At 31.6% G+C, this 17089-nt stretch overlaps 1 protein-coding gene and 1 pseudogene across 2 annotated transcripts in view; both read right to left on the bottom strand.

Moving 5' to 3' along the window:
* Positions 1-972: 972 nt before the first annotated feature.
* LOC147908038 (odorant receptor 94b-like) overlaps positions 973-17089 on the bottom strand; it is a 259915-nt gene continuing 243798 nt past the window's right edge. Inside the window, exons 4-5 of one of the 2 annotated variants that reach the window (XM_087411253.1) lie at positions 5836-5991; positions 973-3280 (exon numbers count right to left, since the gene is read on the bottom strand). In XM_087411253.1, coding sequence (XP_087267379.1) covers positions 3233-3280; positions 5836-5991 — 204 coding nt within the window. In that variant the 3' untranslated portion in view covers positions 973-3232. The remainder of the gene's footprint in view (positions 3281-5835; positions 5992-17089) is intronic. The other variant, XM_087411254.1, reaches the window with a different exon arrangement.
* Positions 10790-11446, bottom strand: LOC147908039 (uncharacterized; annotated as a pseudogene).

Below are 17089 nucleotides of genomic sequence, written 5' to 3' on the forward strand. Positions count from 1 at the left end.
ATAAAAAGCGCTATTAATGCAATTAACAATTAATCTTAGTGGATGACCTTCATGAATTTTTGGCAGTTCATAAGATCTCGGAAGTTCACCATCGGATATATATAATTTTTTGTATGCGCTTGGGTCAATGTATCCCTTGTTTTTCCAATTTTTTAATAAGTTACTAATCTCTAAAGTTATATATATTTTATTAATCGGATCTTTCTTTATTAACTTATATAGTAGTCTTATCATTAAGAATCTCGTATATCTTCTCCCGATAATTTTCCCGATTCATAATTACCGTGGTGTTTCCTTTGTCCGCTTTCGTGATTAGAATATATATTATAATAATTACTAAAAATTATCCAAAAATTGGTTATCAGTAATTTTTATCAGTAATTTTTTACTCAAATACTATCAACTTTACAGAAAAACTACAAAAAACATAATTGTTTTTTCTCATAGAGCTCTAAAAATTTTTTCAGAATTTTTTATCAACTTTTTAATATTGCATTTTCTTATTTTTACCAACATGAGAAAATACGGTATTAAAAAATTCTGAAAAAGTTCTGAAAAAATTCTTAGAGTTCTATAAAAAGAAAATAAACAATTTTTGTCTCTTATAGTTTTTCTATAAAGTTGATAGTATTTGAGTAAAAAATTACTGATGACCAATTTTTGGATAATTTTTAGTAATATCTTGTTAACTATTGCGAAAATTGTAAAATGCTAGAGGACTTTTCGACTCAGTTTAATCTGCTCTAGCCCATGAAATATTTGAAGATTATTTTGGGACATCCTGTAGGAAACAGTGAAGACATAAAATTAAACTAAAAAAATAAAAAATATTATAATATTAATTGTGTAAAAATAAAAAAATTACTTTTTTCGCGTTAAAATATTGTCATATCTATTAGGGATTTGCATTAAAAGCCGCTGTTTTTTCTTTATATTTGAGCACTTATTTCAATAACAAAATATATGAATACCTCAATCAAAGTATTTTCCCTCGGAAGCTATGACTTTTTGCCACTTTTCAGGCAGAAGTTGAATTCCACGACGAAAGAATAGTCTGTCTTTTGAGTCAATCCATTCAGCAACCCAATTTTCGACTTAGCTATAATTATGGAAGTGTGTATCTTCTAGAGCATGTTGCATCGATCGGAACAGATGATAATCGCTTGGTGCTAAGTCCGCAGAATACGCTGGGTGCGGGAGAACCTCCCATTCGAGATCTATCACTGTTTGTTTTACGGCTATAGCAACATGGCCGAGCGTTATCATGGAGTAAAATCATCTTTCGACGATTTGATGCAATTAATGGTCGTTTTTGCATCAAATTATCATTCAAACGTTCCAATTGTTGTTGATAACGCTTGGTGGTGATTGTTTCGTTCGGTTTAAGCAGCTCATAATACACGACACCTTCCATATCTCACCAAATACAGAGCATTGCTTTGTGACCGTGGATATTTCGCTTTGGAGTCGATATTGATAGTTGGCCAGGATCAACCCATGATTCTTTGCGTTTTGGGTTGTTGAAAAAGATCCATTTTTCATCGCCGGTCACGATACGCCACAAGAAACTCTTCTTATGCTCTCTTGTTATGCTTTGCAAGCAAAGAAATTGAGATGTTTAAACGGTTGGCAATGGCATTTTCGGTCAATTCATGTGGCTGCCATTTTCCTTTTTTCTGAATCTTTCCCATAGCTTGTAAACGTCGAAAAATAGTTAATTTATCGACTTTCAGTTGTTGAGACAATTCTTTGATTGTTTGAGCTGGATTTTCTTCCAATAAAGCTTGCAGTTGTTCATCTTCGAATTTTTTCGGTTGACCTGTTCGATGTTTGTTGTGAATGTCACAATCACCACTTTTGAATCGTCGAAACCAGTCTCTACATACTGTTTCCGATGGAGCAGATTCACCATAAATTTCCGCAAGCAATCGATGAGTTTCAGCTGCACTTTTTTTCAAATCAAAATAGTGTAAAAGTACACATCGGAAAAACAACTTATCACGTTCCATTTTAATTCAGTTATAGAAAAGCACATATGTAAACAAGGATGACGTCTGTTGACTGAATTTTAGTAGGAAATGTTCACATTTAAAAATGATATAAGTAGCAGATGTCTCTAACCATAACATACGCAGTTACTGCCATCTAAACGTGAACAGTGGCTTTTAATGCAAACCCCTAATATATTCACTGACCACGATTTAAATCGGATTCAATCAGATTGGAATCTCTTCGCCGATTTCAAAACAAACGTTCATATAGGTTCTCTATCGATTTATTTCTATATAAATGGATAGATTAAATCTGAATAAAAAAACCGGATATTAACAATTGCGATTGATTCTTTCCATTCCTATGCATTTTTTTAAGCAGGATTAATTATAAGTTAATCACTAATTCGATCATTGAATTTTTATTCTAGGGCGGAAATATGAAAAATAAAAAGTTTCACGTGAACTCTATAATCATCTGTGATTTTGTAGGATTATGTAACTCTTTTGACTATGAAAACGTGAAATTCTTTACGTAAACTTTTTCGCTGTGAATCGTGACGATGGAAAACCTAGGGAATTAATAAATATACTTTCAAATTTAAAAAAAAATATAGTCTAGTCATGTTATTTGTAGACTGATTATTATTTCGAGAGATAGACTATTATGTTGAAATAAAAACAGACTACAAAGACTGGTCCAAAGCCAGCACATATACAAGCTACATACATAATTATTATGTGTGAAAAGTTTCACGTGAAATTACATGATTGACTCTCATGATAATGAAAAATTGGATCTTATTTGTTCATTCTCTCGATGTGTTGCAAATTTGAACGATAGTATATTCTTACATCAGAAGCTGCAACTATACAAGGTACAACGTTCCTTAAATATAATATTTTCTGATTTGAATTTTGTATCGCAATATTTTTGCTCGTAAAACATATAAAAAAGAAAAATAGAAACACTTTTATTATATAATTATTTTATTATATAAAATCCAAGTTATCAATTGAACCTACTCAAAATGATCGATTCTGTCGTTACTGAAATCCGATAATCTCAAATGTTTGGATTCGTTGCGTGAACTATTAGTGCCATAAATTATTGGCATAAACTAATGACACTACTATGTCTCCTGATTTAAACTTTTAAGCAATACTATTACTATTATTTGCAAGAAAATTAGTTGGTTACAGGTTTCTTCAAGAGACGTGATCGATGATTTTCATTTGTATTAAGATCCCTGCAGGACGTTGTATGCCGAATAAGATATTTTGATAATCTGAAAGAATGAACAAATATGAATAAAATGACATGTACAAATTAAGGTATAATCATGTTAAATTTATTAAAAATATTTTTGTATTTTAACAATACATAGGTAGCAGTCTCGTTATTTTAACGTCCATATTTGGTTACAATTGGTCACTGACATTATACATCAATTAAGCGACGAGTATTCGATGTTAATTTTAACACGTCAATAAATTTTTGCAGTAATAACGTGATGTAGACGTTAAATTTATCATATATGTATACATATGTAAATAACTATAATTAAAGAATTTCTTATTACTTATATACTGGGTGAGTTTTTAAATCAGAGACTGCAAAATATCTGGAAAAATAAACATTGTACAAAAAAATTTTCCAAATAAACTCTCAATAGATATTTTGAGGTAGCAATTCCCGAAAATTGGTTAACCTTCGTCTTCTTCAAAAGAAATCCCTATGTTTTATTGTACATTGATGCTACGTTGAAGAAAGCAACTTTTATCTGAAATGTTTTTCGAATTATTGTAGATGTCTACGATAATTTTTTATCCGTTCTTAGCTTTACCCAAGATTAACGAGATGGACGTGATGGAAATTATAATCTTTTCGGAGTGCTTATTTATTGCACTATCTATCAGAAATTGAAAAAAAAGATTTAGACAAAATTGACATGTTTTTGGACGTAGAATCCGAATTTACAATAAAAACTAGGGATTCCCATTTAAGATTTCAAAGTTACTCCCAGTCTCATCCCCAGAGGGGAGCGAGAGACGGCTAACTTTTGCGGAATAGAATTGCTCCTTCAAAAATATTAAAAGTTTATTTGGAACATTTTTTTGTATAATACTTATTTTTCCAGATATTTTGCAGTTTCTGGTTAGAAAACTCACTTAGTATATATAGGATGTTTCTAGAAAAGCCGTTTGAAATAGCTTGTTACTTATTAATTTTATCAAGAAATGTTTCAGATGAATTTTATATATATATATATATATATATATATATATATTCATATTTTCTAAAGTAATTTTGAAAATATGTTCTATTTGCAGCAGCTATTAGTAATACAATATAATTCTTGCAGATAGAAAACATTTGCATTATTGCAAGATGTCGGTCATGTGAGTAATTTAAAAAGTGTGTGTGCGCATTATATAAGGGCTGCGATACAGACTTTTATATAACGCATAACGCATAAGTGCACAAGAAAATCAGCTAATCCTTCCTTTCCTTTCACTTCACGGAAAAGAAGAACTTTGATTGGTTGATTTTCTTGTGCACTATGCATTATGCGTTATACAAAAGTGTGTCTTAAGAATACGTTCCGAATAACGTATGAGCGCATTATACAACATTTGGCTCTGTTATTCATCGAATAATAAAAAAAGATAAAATAATACATTATGCACTTCATGCGTAAGTATATATCTACACAAACTTTTATAGATACATAAACATATGTATAAAGTAAATTATCCATTCGCATTTCTCTTATAAAGTCTCTTATAAAGTACGTAAAATGTAATTGGATAATTTTCTTTATGCATACGTTTATGCGGCTGTACAAGTTTGTGTGGATATACTATAACTCGGAACGCATCTTAATAGCCACAGCACAGATTCTTGTGAAATGCATAACACATAGTGCATAAGAAAATTAATCAATCAAAATTCTTTTCCGTGAAATAGGAGAAAAAGAAAGATTTTAATTGGTTCATTCGCTTATATACTATACTTTATGCGTTATTTAACAGTCTGTGTTTCCCGCTTTATAGACTTTCTACAATAAGGGTGCGATTATATGTAGCACAGTAAGCGGCTAGTGACAAATAAATTTTAATATGAATTTTTTTTAATATATTGTATTAACTTATTTCTATGCACATTTCAACACTTATTTTTTCAATGAATTTGCTTAATAATTGCATTTAATTCTATTAAAGTGCTTAGTAATGTGAATTTGCCACTGATCCGCTTACCGCACTATATGTAATAAATGAGAAAAGAAGTAAGTGACATGGTTTGCGCGGTTCCTATAGTTACTTAGTTAATTTCTGTATCGCGGGCTGCGTACCGCACTACAGAATATAATCGCACACTAAGTCATTGTTTAAGTTTTAAATCTTAAGCCATAAAAAATTGACTAATCACAGTTGAATATGAGAAAAATAATTAACTATGATTGGTCAATTTTTTACAGTTTAAGACTTAAAACTTAAATAATGACTTATTATAGAAAGTCTATTATGCTTTGAATTTAATTGCTTATAAGATGTCAGATAATACATATCAGAAAACATTATACGATTTCAGAAAAGTGATAAAAACGTCATTAAGCTATTTAATTCACGTCATTTTGTTAAAATAACATCTTTGACGTTTCTAATGGCACCTTTGGTTTGTGATTTAGGACCGTCAAAAACATATCATCATTTTTATGTTAATTTCGAAAATAAATGACGTAAAATTAAATATGATCATCACGTCATAATGGATGTCTGCTACCTGGGTATTCGTGCAGTAATATTTTTTAATACTATCGCCATATCTCATCTCGTTCACCTTCATAAATGATTCGTTAGACAAAGTGACTATATATCCGCTAGTTATCTTGATTGGTCTCATAGATCGTGTAATTATCACCAAAAAGGTTTTCATTAAATCAACAGAAAGCATCGGCCAGTCCATCTCGTAAACGGCGCTTCCAATTTCAGTACTCTACATATTTAAGAATAAACTGATTAAAAAATTTACTAAATCAGCTTTAAAACAGAGATCCGGAGCGAAAAGTATTTTTTATTTGTATTTGGTTACGATTTAATAAAACATCAAATAAGTAAAAAACTAGCAGTAACAGGACTTTTAATGTTTAAAATCCAACTAACAAGATATAAAAGGCTAATAAGAGTCAAAAAAACTTAATAAGTCAATAAAACTCCATTATTTGTTTAACATAAGTAATTAAAGATAAAAATAATAAATCGAACTGTAGAAAGTACAAAAGTTAAAACGCTAGAATACAAATACATTACATATTTCGACCCTTATATTTAGGCCCTCTTCAAATGTATAAAAAATTATTTTATTTCTCGGCGCACAGTATAATACATTATTCAAAAATTAAGAAAGCGACTATTTCGTTACAAAATCAGATAAGAATTAAAACAGAAAAACGGGAAATTGCTCGTCAAATGATTGGTTGACCGATTATAATTTTAATTTCTTGTTGTTCTAGAGAGAATATAAAAAAAAACATAGAAACGTTATAAATAGAGAGAGAGAGTTATCAAAACTAAAAATATTTTTTTTTTATTTAGCACAAGCATAATATGTCTCTTTGGTAAAAACTCATAGTCCAATAATTGAGAAAAATCATGTTAGTCTTATAAAAAAAAACGTCAAATTTCAACGTCAAAAACGAAAAAATTAATATCACATTATAATGTCCAATGTATAAAATAAAATAAAAAGCAGCGAAAAATGTCTAACGTTCTTGACGGATTCGATTGTACTGCGATAAAACTTGTTTCTAAGATGAATTCTTTTTTCAACGCGTTCAATTCGTTCCATCTTCGTTTACAATTTATTATGAAAGTTGGGGAGAATTGGTTAAATTTTCTAGATCTGTATTGTTTCTATTATCATTAAAAACAATCATTTGATGTTTGATTGGTATCATAAACCCACATTTTTAGGCAGATTTTTAAATTTTTTTCTCTAATCATTCGATATCCTAAAAGAAAGGCATAATTTTTAGTTTAGTGGACAGAGTTCTATTGTTATCGAATCCTGTTTTTCATGCAAAAAATATTATTCTTATCATAAATATTTTGAAACGATTTTCCACTTAAGTTCATTTTTGATACCATTAATAATAGAATCAAGGATGCCACTCGGAAAAAGATATCTAAAACTAATAACTTAGAGAATAATAAAGAATCTATTAATCCATCCATTCACCATGCCTTATTTATCGATTTTAACAGAAAAATTTAAACAATTCAATAGAAATGATATCAAGGTCTCTTATTGCAGTACAAACAAATTAAAGAAATTCATCAACGTACATAAAGATACTTTCATAAGGACTCTTTCTCGAAGTCTAATGTTGTTTACAAGATAAAATGTAATGACTGTGACGCATCTTACGTAGGACAAACGAGGAGAAAGCTGAAAACTCGGATTTCAGAACATCGAAATCATATATAATACGTGGAATACTAGCTCTAAATCGGTAATAACGGATCATCGATCGGAATTGGATCATAATTTTGATTGGAATAATAAGTCTTGGATGAAGAACCGATTTATAATAAGTGTCTTGTCTTAGAGACGCTTAACATTAAAAAACAGAGTAATAGTCTTAACCTACAGACGGACACAGAAGGTCTTCACAAATCATACATTCCGATAATAAACAATGTTTGACTTTACCAAGTTTTATTGCATTACAGTTGAATCCGTCGAGAACGTTAGACGTTTTTCGTTGCTTTTTATTTTATTTTATACATTGGACGCATTTACACGCTTACAATGTGATATTAATTTTTTCATCGCTTTTGACATCGAAATTTGATGTTTTTTTTTATAAGATGTTTTTTATACACTAACATGGTTTTTCTTAATTATCGGACTATGAGATGAGTTTTTACCAAAGAGATGTATTATGCTTATGTTAAATAAAAAAAAATTTTAGTTTTGATATCTCTCTCTCTTATAACATTTCTATGTTTTTTTATATTCTCTCTAGAACAACGAGAAATTTTCGTAATCGATCAACCAATCGTTTGACGATCAATTTTTCGTTTTTTCTGTTTTAACTCTCATCTGATTATGTAACGAAACAGTCGCTTTCTTAATTTTTGAATAATGTATTATACTGCGCCGGGAAATAAAATAATTTTGTGTACATTTGAAGAGGGCCTAAATATAAGGTCGAAATATGTAATATAAATGTATTCTAGCGTTTTGTACTTTCTATAGTTTGATTTATTATTTTTATCTCTAATTATACTTTTGTTAAACGAATGGAATTTTATTGAATTTTTGTGATTCTTATTAGTCCTTTATATCTCGTTAGTTGGCTGTCAACAGTCAAACACGTACCAAAAATTTTTTTGTTTTCATACATCAAATAAGTGTTTCATACATCAATTACGTTTTAATTTTGGTTGACTAGTGAAGAAAACTGAAATGGCGTAAAAATTAAGTTTCATTAGTTTTTAACGGTTTTTTTTTTAACAGTTATTCGCGTGGTAGGGATGGAATAGAACGGGGCTAGTTGCGCATAAGGCAAGTTGTTGGGCAAATGAAAATATCTAAATAACTAAAATATATTTATATAGATACGTCTATATTTGTAAGGTAGAAGATACAAATACAGAGATTATCATTCTTAATATAATATAATCTGTGTCCGGTCGTCAACAGTCAAACACGTACCAAAAATTTTTTTGTTTTCATACATCAAAAGTAAAATTATCAGGTGAGTATTCTTTTTGGTCTACGTAGTAATCAAAGCAATTAAATAATAACAATCAAATGTGTTTTTTAAATATAAGTTATTAATGTATTTTTAACGTAACTTTAATGTTCAAGTTGTTATTTTATTTACGGTTTTTCAGTTATAAAAGAAGAGTTTTAGTCAATACTTATTACTATAGAGTTTGTTGGGCTCAATATTTCATAACTAATCTTATAAACTCAGCCAAATAAACATGCAATGTTTTAAAACATTTACCATTAATCTATCATAATTGTGTAAAGATTTATAATAACTTAAAGAAAAAGCAATAAAAACAATGAAGACAGGTCAATATTAGAGCCAAATTCAGATAACTGTTTAACTTGTTTATTTTTTATTTATTTAAATTCATTTAACTATTTATCTTGTTGCTGACACGAAGCACCATTTTGCTGCCTGGATATTTATATAATTAACTAATTCGGTCACAATTTTTTTCGAAGTGTTTTGTGTAATTTGTATTTCGTTTGAAATGCTTTGCATTTTTTTCGTAACATTTTGTCACAGCACAATTATCACAAGATTTTATTAATTGTTGATGCATCGTACTTATCCGTGCTTTAGCTTCTCTTGCTTTTATTACTTCTATTAGAAATACTTTTTGAGGAATAGCATATTGTGGATCTTGAGGAAAATGCTTAATTACATTTGTTTCAAGAATTTTTATCAAATGCAAACGCATTAACTTACGATCATATCTAACTTCGTTAGGTTTAAAGTTAAATAATAATGACGTCGCAAAAGCTATGGCAAAAACAGCGCAATCATCACCATTCGATTGACGTTGCACCTCAAAATTGGACAGGATTTTTATCAAAGTCATATGTTGGAAATAATATTTTAAAAATAACTCATGTTGTTCGTGCAATGTTTTATAAAGAATCATATTTGAATATATTTTTTGTTTCATAAAAGCTACACACCCAATGTTCATCTGATGAACTTGATAAACTGTGTAATGTTTGTATATGCTTTGCGTCACTAGACACAGGTCATATTGTATTTAATAATTGTATCCGCCATATTTCGACAGGTCTATAATCGGAACAACTTGCTAGAAGTCGTTGGAAATGATCTATATGAATGTTCGTAAGCCAATCGCTTTGATCAACTATATTTTTATCGGCTGGCGTTAAAATAATATCCTTTACCTTAACAGACATTTTATTAAAAATAAACAGTAAACTTTCTTATTATATTAACAGCGCACAGCAACTTCTCTCTAAATTTGAATCAGTGATAATCACTGATATTAGTGCCAAATATGCCACTGAATAATTGATGACTATCCACTGATTCAGATTTAAAGAGTTCTTTATCATATCGGCGCACAGAAACCGTACTTTATAGGCGCACAACAACCTTATAAAACTTTTATACTCTAACTATTTAGTTTAGGAACAAATCTTCCTCCCCTCTATCCTTCTCTATCAGGTCTCCGTCATCGAGATCCGTGTTAAAAAGGGAAGGGAGTTTCGTTCCTTCTCTCTCTCTCTCTCTCTCTCTCTCTCTCTCTAACTCATTGTCTTTTGTCTCTCCTATTCATTGTAGGATGCAGTTCTCTCTCTTCCGTTGCAGTTTTATATTTTTAATTTGCATTCTCTTTTCTTTTCTTCTTTTGCACACGATTTTATTAAATAGAAATGATTTTTAATAATATGACTTAGAAACTAATTATAATAATATTTTTATGAATTTTTAATAATATAACCTAGTAACATCAATTATGATAATAATTTTTAATAATGTATTATAAAAATGATCGAACGCTTTCTTATCGACTAATTCAATACTTATTGAATCGTACTACTGAACAAATTATTATTTTTAATTAAATAGATATAGTATTTATGATTTTTAATGATACGACTTAGAAATTAATTATGATAATATTTGTATGAATTTTTAATAATATAATCTATAGTAACACTAATTATAATAATATTCTTTTTTTAACAATGTAATACAAATGACTAAGCGCTTTCTTATTGATTAATTCAATACTATTACGAAGATATAAAGAAGAAGTAGCGAAGATACTAAGAATGAAATAATTTTAGAAGAAAAAAATATATATTTTAACATACATTTATTTATAATATCATGTAATGCAGTATATACAATATCTAAATCATAGACTATTAGTTTACATTCTATAATAGAATTTTTATCATAAATTTTGTATAAAGTGTTTGCCGCATTGCTTTTATTAGTAATACAATTTTATCTTAAAAATAACACAAAATATTCGAATTTCTTACTAACACCGTGCGTATATTGACTCAGTTCATAAAATACATGTTCAACACATTGCTCAAGCTCAAATGAGAAAAGCATAATTGTTGGTTTCATGTACAAACATGTATCATTTAATGTTAACTTCACGTTATTCATATTATATATTTTAACAAGTTCCACATTTAGATCTTGAATTGGTGATGATGGGACTGTTGATTACATTAATCGCTCGATATCTGCACGTCTCTCGATAAACGTCTTCCACATAGTATGAGGTATGAACATGAGGTTGCCTCGATTATCACCAATTGCAATTTGCACATGAGATATAGATCCTATAACGATCTCAATATCCAGAAATTTGTACGCTGTCGATGTCAATGCATATTTCCTCATCAAGATACGAGGCATGTAGCGAGGTTTCGAAGATGTACTAGACGATGTTTGAGAATGCGCTTTGAAAAAAAAAAGAAAAAATGTAAATAGATCTTACAGAAATACATAACATATAATTCGTATAATCAAAATATTTTATAAAATTAAATGAATTTACTGTCTTTTGCACGCCTCATCCTGTTGAATTAGAACATAATAATTCATGGCTTGAGATATTTTATTTTCTCAGAGAACTTATAATTAGCAATAAAACTGTCTGAACTCTGTTGAAGTTTTCTGACTGAAGCGGTAATATTGCCCGAAACTCTTCTTTTAAACAGTGTTCCCTTCCACATTTTTTTTACACCCTAAAATGAAGGGGATTTTTTTTATAAACATTAAACTTTGAAGAACTTACGATGTGGTCGAAGGATACCATTGACACATCATAAGAATGCACTCTAATGATATCGAATCTTTTTTATTTAAGGGATCGGCGTCAACGACAATAAAATTTATTTGTTCCTATTCTTTTTTCAAAAATGAATTTCGGGAAAAGAAATGAAAACATATTTAAAAAGAAATATTTCTTATATTTTATTTTTTAAACTTGATACATTCCTTTCAGGCATTGCAACTACCAGTGTATTGTAAACATACTTTGTAACGCACAATTCTTAACATGTTTTTCCACATCGTACAGTATTAATAACATCTAGATTACATAAAAGAATCTATATCTTCGTAATCAGTATTCAGAGTCTCAATTGTCGAGTCATCGCGAGTATCTATCGAGTATATCAGCCAGCTACTCGCGTTTTTTAAATCCTTTAACGTATGTAAGAGCCTTATATTCGTCATTCTCTCTTCAACACCAATTACAGTCATTGTAATCAGGTGTTTCACCATGCTGTACGGAATCATCCTGTCTTCCCATTATAATCCATGGTGACAAGCACTTAGTCAGGAAGCGCAGTCCTTTTCGGATTTTGTCAAGAAATTCTATGGCATGGGACATATAAAAATAAAATAAGAAAATGGCTCCGTTTCTTAACACCGCCACTTCCTTCACGATAAATTTTCTTCTAACGATAAATTTTTGTATAACCAATCAAATTAGACATGCATTAAGAAAGCGTGTCTTCCTTGTCATTATGTTTAACGATATTTCAAAGATTTTTAATCGATTCCAGATGTGGCACACATATCCCTTTGTTGCTGAATATTGTCACGCTAATTAAATATAAGTAGACAAAAAATGAAGACTTACTTACATTATTTACTTACAATATTGTTACATTAAAGGTTCTTTAAATTAATGCTTTATAAGTATGTAAGCTATGATATAATTTTTTATTATTGAATGCAAAAACGATTATATCATGACATCTCTCAACTCTGAATTTCTTTCACTTCATCCCAAGAATTTGTTCCGTCTATATTTTAACATTGATAAATTTCACATTAAATATATTATAGATATGATGCATCTTCAAATTGTAATAAAAAAGAAATGTAATTCTAAATATATGAGTAAATATAAAATGCTAAAACGAATAATATGTTTCAATGTTTCCGTGCAAATGTTCGCTACCGAAATCTAAGGTATCTTGAAGAATTCATTCAAGATTACTCGTGTAACTTTAATGTTAAAAACTTTAATATTATGAATTCTTTGGTATAAGAAAGATATAAGAGACCAACATTGTTGCTGAACAATTTAAATTATTTAAAAAATAAATACATTATTTCTTCAAATGCTCTTGCACGATCTATGTTCACTGCTATAATACCAAAGCATATTTAATAACAACAATTATATATTGTTAGAATTAAAATTAAATTGTTGTAAAGTGTAGTTCTGTCTCATTATTGCGATCAATAACTTTCTACAGATACAACGGTAGATTCGTGCTACAGTTTTTAAATTTATTCCATATAATTATACGTTATTAATTTAGTTCTTTTTTCTTATACACTTATCTTATAATATTTAATTACTTTTTTAATTACAGGAAATATTAATTTTATTGTTTCTGATGTAAAATGCTTATAAGTAAAGTTTCAACAAGAAATAACACATATACACATACACGTGCGCACACGCGCGCACACAAACACACACACACACATGTTTTATATATATATATATATACACACACAAACAATATATATACATTATAAACCGTATAAAAACTTTTTTAATTATTAGATAAATACATTTTAATTCCATCAATTAAGTAAAAGAAAGTCTATATTCGATCAAAGCTGATATTATTGCCTAAATATTTCGATGTGCATTTACAGGGTCCATTATGAAAGTAATGCGCATGATTTTATTGTGACGCGAATATCCATCGCAGCGGGATAAAATGGATCGGGAAATGTGGTGGAGGGTGTGCCCTTCCAAAGCCGGTCGCCAGTTTGCTCCGAGCAGTCTGAGTGGAAAGACGTGCCTCCGCGAGAAGTGTGTTTTTCGACTTTATAACACGGCGCGATGGAGCGTTCGCTCGAACAACGATACGCCATCAAGTTTTGCGTGCGACTTGGAAAGAATGCAACCGAAACATTTCAAATACTTCAAGAGGCCTTCAAGGACGACTGCATTTCAAGGTCACAGTCCGGGAGGTGGCACAAGCCGTTCAAGGAGGGCCGGGAGGAGATCGCCGACGAACCCCGTTCTGGATGCCCAACAACGACCAGAACCGACGAAAACGTGAATCGTGTGTGCGAAGTTTTGCGTTCCGACCGTCGATTGAGCATCCAGTACATCGCTGACACCCTAAACATGTCCACATTTGCGGTACATGGGATAGTGATGAAGAATCTGCGATCAAGCTATGACAATGCCCCCAGCCACACGGCCTTCATCGTTGCCAACTACCTGGCCCGGAGCAACACCCCGGTGATCCCCCAGCCCCCTTACAGTCCCGACTTGGCTTCGTGCGACTTTTTTTTGTTTCCCCGTCTGAAGAGAGAGCTGAAAGGAAAGCATTGGGAGTCCGTGGAAAACATCCAAAAGCATGTTACAACGTTCCTAAGAGACATTCCCGTCGAGGAGTTTCAGCGTACCTTCCAGGCGTGGCAGACACGTCTCCGCAAGTGTATTGATTCAGAGGAAGAGTAATTTGAAGAATTTTGAGCATTTATACCGCTACGATCAATAAATCTATTTTTCCCAGAAAATGCGCATTACTTTTATAATGGACCACGTATATATATATGTACATAGACAATTCTGTAAACTGCGCAATAAAGTCCTTTTCAATCTTGAAACGCAATCATGGATGGAACTACAGTAGTATTATAACGAATTGTGACGAATGTGTTTTCCACATCACGTGCTTCAGAATCGGCACCCAGCAGAATATATCGAACCGAGACCGTATGCTTGCCTGCGATAGAATAACATAATTTAACAACGCTGTAATCTCATAGTGACAAAATTTTTAATAATGTATGTAATTTAACAATCATATCGATAATAGTGTAATACAATTAATTATAACACGATTGACTATATTAATAATTATTTATACAACATTTTATTTAAGGAAATAGATTTAAATATTAAATTACCTTAATATACTAATTTTGTTTATTGGTAAATACATACTCATAATATAATTAACTGCAACAGTTGATTACATTATTATAAAATTATGTATTATTATATATATAATTGTGTGTTCATACATGTTCCCTTGAAAAACGATATTCACTTACTAGTTGTCAAACGGATGTTCATTTACTTCTAATCATTAACGACAAGTATTGCTGAAGTCGGCACGCTTGACTTATGCGAAACTGCAAAATTGTGTTTCTACGTATTCAATAGAGTAATCTAACCGCAAAACATGTTGTGACATATCGATTTTACATAGAACAAATTTTTACATTACTGTTGCAGTCAACTACAACTAGCATTTAAGACAACTAGCGTTTAATCATAGTAATCCGAATTGCGTTAATATTTCAGAATATCGACCCAATTCAAATAATGTAAAAAACGCTTAATTCGCAATTGTGAATGAGTACATTTAGTAGAGCAGTTGCGACAACCACGCATAAATTCCATATGGTGTTGCATAATTGCAAAAGATTTGCTAGATGCGATCGGTCAGCACCGACCGCATTTGATAATGGAACCAGAGCAAGACTCAATTAAGCTTAAAACATTTTAAAACAAGATATATACCCGCTTCTTAGATCGAAAAAGCGAGAAGTCAAGTAAGCGTGGATACAATACGTCGCGTACATTTAGTAATCAAAAAGTACCACTCTGTAAGTGGGAACAGCCGTGCACGATAACACTCGGTAATCCGAGCCGCGATAAATCATTGATCGTACGATAAATTAATCAACAAGCACGCACGCATGCACGTGCGCATGTATGTATGTCTATTATGTATAAATATATATATATATATATATGTATATATATATGTATATATGTATATATATATGTATATATAATAGCATACATACACACGCACGTGCATATATATATATTTTATATATATATTGGATGGATCCATATAGTCGTTCGGTTTTTGTTAGTAGTGCAAATTTTTTCCGAATATCTCCGGTTCTGGTTGTCTAATCGGGCAATCCAAATATGTTTTGGAAAGGTGACAGTCCGCTCTTTTTATCTGTCAAATTTGGTTTCATTGGCATTAGTTTTGTTTGTGCTACAAGCCTGTGAACATGTCGGAGAATAAGGTGCATTTTCGGCATATTTTACTTTATTACTTCAAAAAAGGCAAGCGAGCTGCGGAGGCCCACCGAAAGATATGCGGCGTATACGGGGACGATGTCTTAACAGAACGTGCCGCTCAGAAATGGTTTGCTAAATTTCGTTCCGGAGATACGAGTCTTGAAGATGGACCCCGCAGCGGTCGGCCCACAGAGGTTGATTCGAATGATATCAAGGCACTAGTTGAGCAAGACCGGACGCTAAAGGTGCGAGAGATTGCGGAGACACTTAAAATAGATTATGGAACCGTTCAAAGACATTTGCAACAGCTTGGCTACGTGTCCCGCCTCGATGTTTGGGTGCCGCACAAGCTGACCGAGGAGAACCTGGCCAACCGCATGTCCATCTGCAATTCACTTCTAAAGCGGCACGAAAGCGACCCGTTTCTCAAACGAATAGTGACTGGCGACGAAAAGTGGATCATCTACGACAACATAGTGCGCAAGAGATCATGGGGAATCGCTGGCGAGCCGCCGAATGCCACCGAAGGCCGGCCTGCATCCGAAGAAGATTTTGCTATCCATATGGTGGGATCATCGTGGTGTGCTGTTTTACGAGCTGCTTCCTCAGGGAAAAACGATTGATTCGAAGGTCTACTGCACGCAGCTAACGAAATTGAATCAAGCATTGCGACAGAAACGTCCAGAACTGGTCAATCGCAAAGGTGTCATATTCCACCATACAACGCCAGACCTCCACACCGCAATAATCACTCAGCAAAAATTAGTGCAACTTGGCTGGGATGTTTTGCCCCACCCACCGTATTCACCAGACCTTGCGCCATCCGACTACCACTTGTTCCGGTCCCTGCAAAACTCCCTCAACGGGAAATCGTTCGCTGATCAGACAGTTGTGAAAACGTACTTCGACCGGTTTTTCGCCTCTAAGCCCCAAACCTTTTATGAGAGCGGAATAATGAAATT

The sequence above is a fragment of the Acromyrmex echinatior genome, chromosome 11, assembly GCF_024713525.1.
Source record: "Acromyrmex echinatior isolate Ae372 chromosome 11, ASM2471352v2, whole genome shotgun sequence".
In the NCBI taxonomy this organism is placed as follows: Eukaryota; Metazoa; Arthropoda; class Insecta; order Hymenoptera; family Formicidae; genus Acromyrmex; species Acromyrmex echinatior.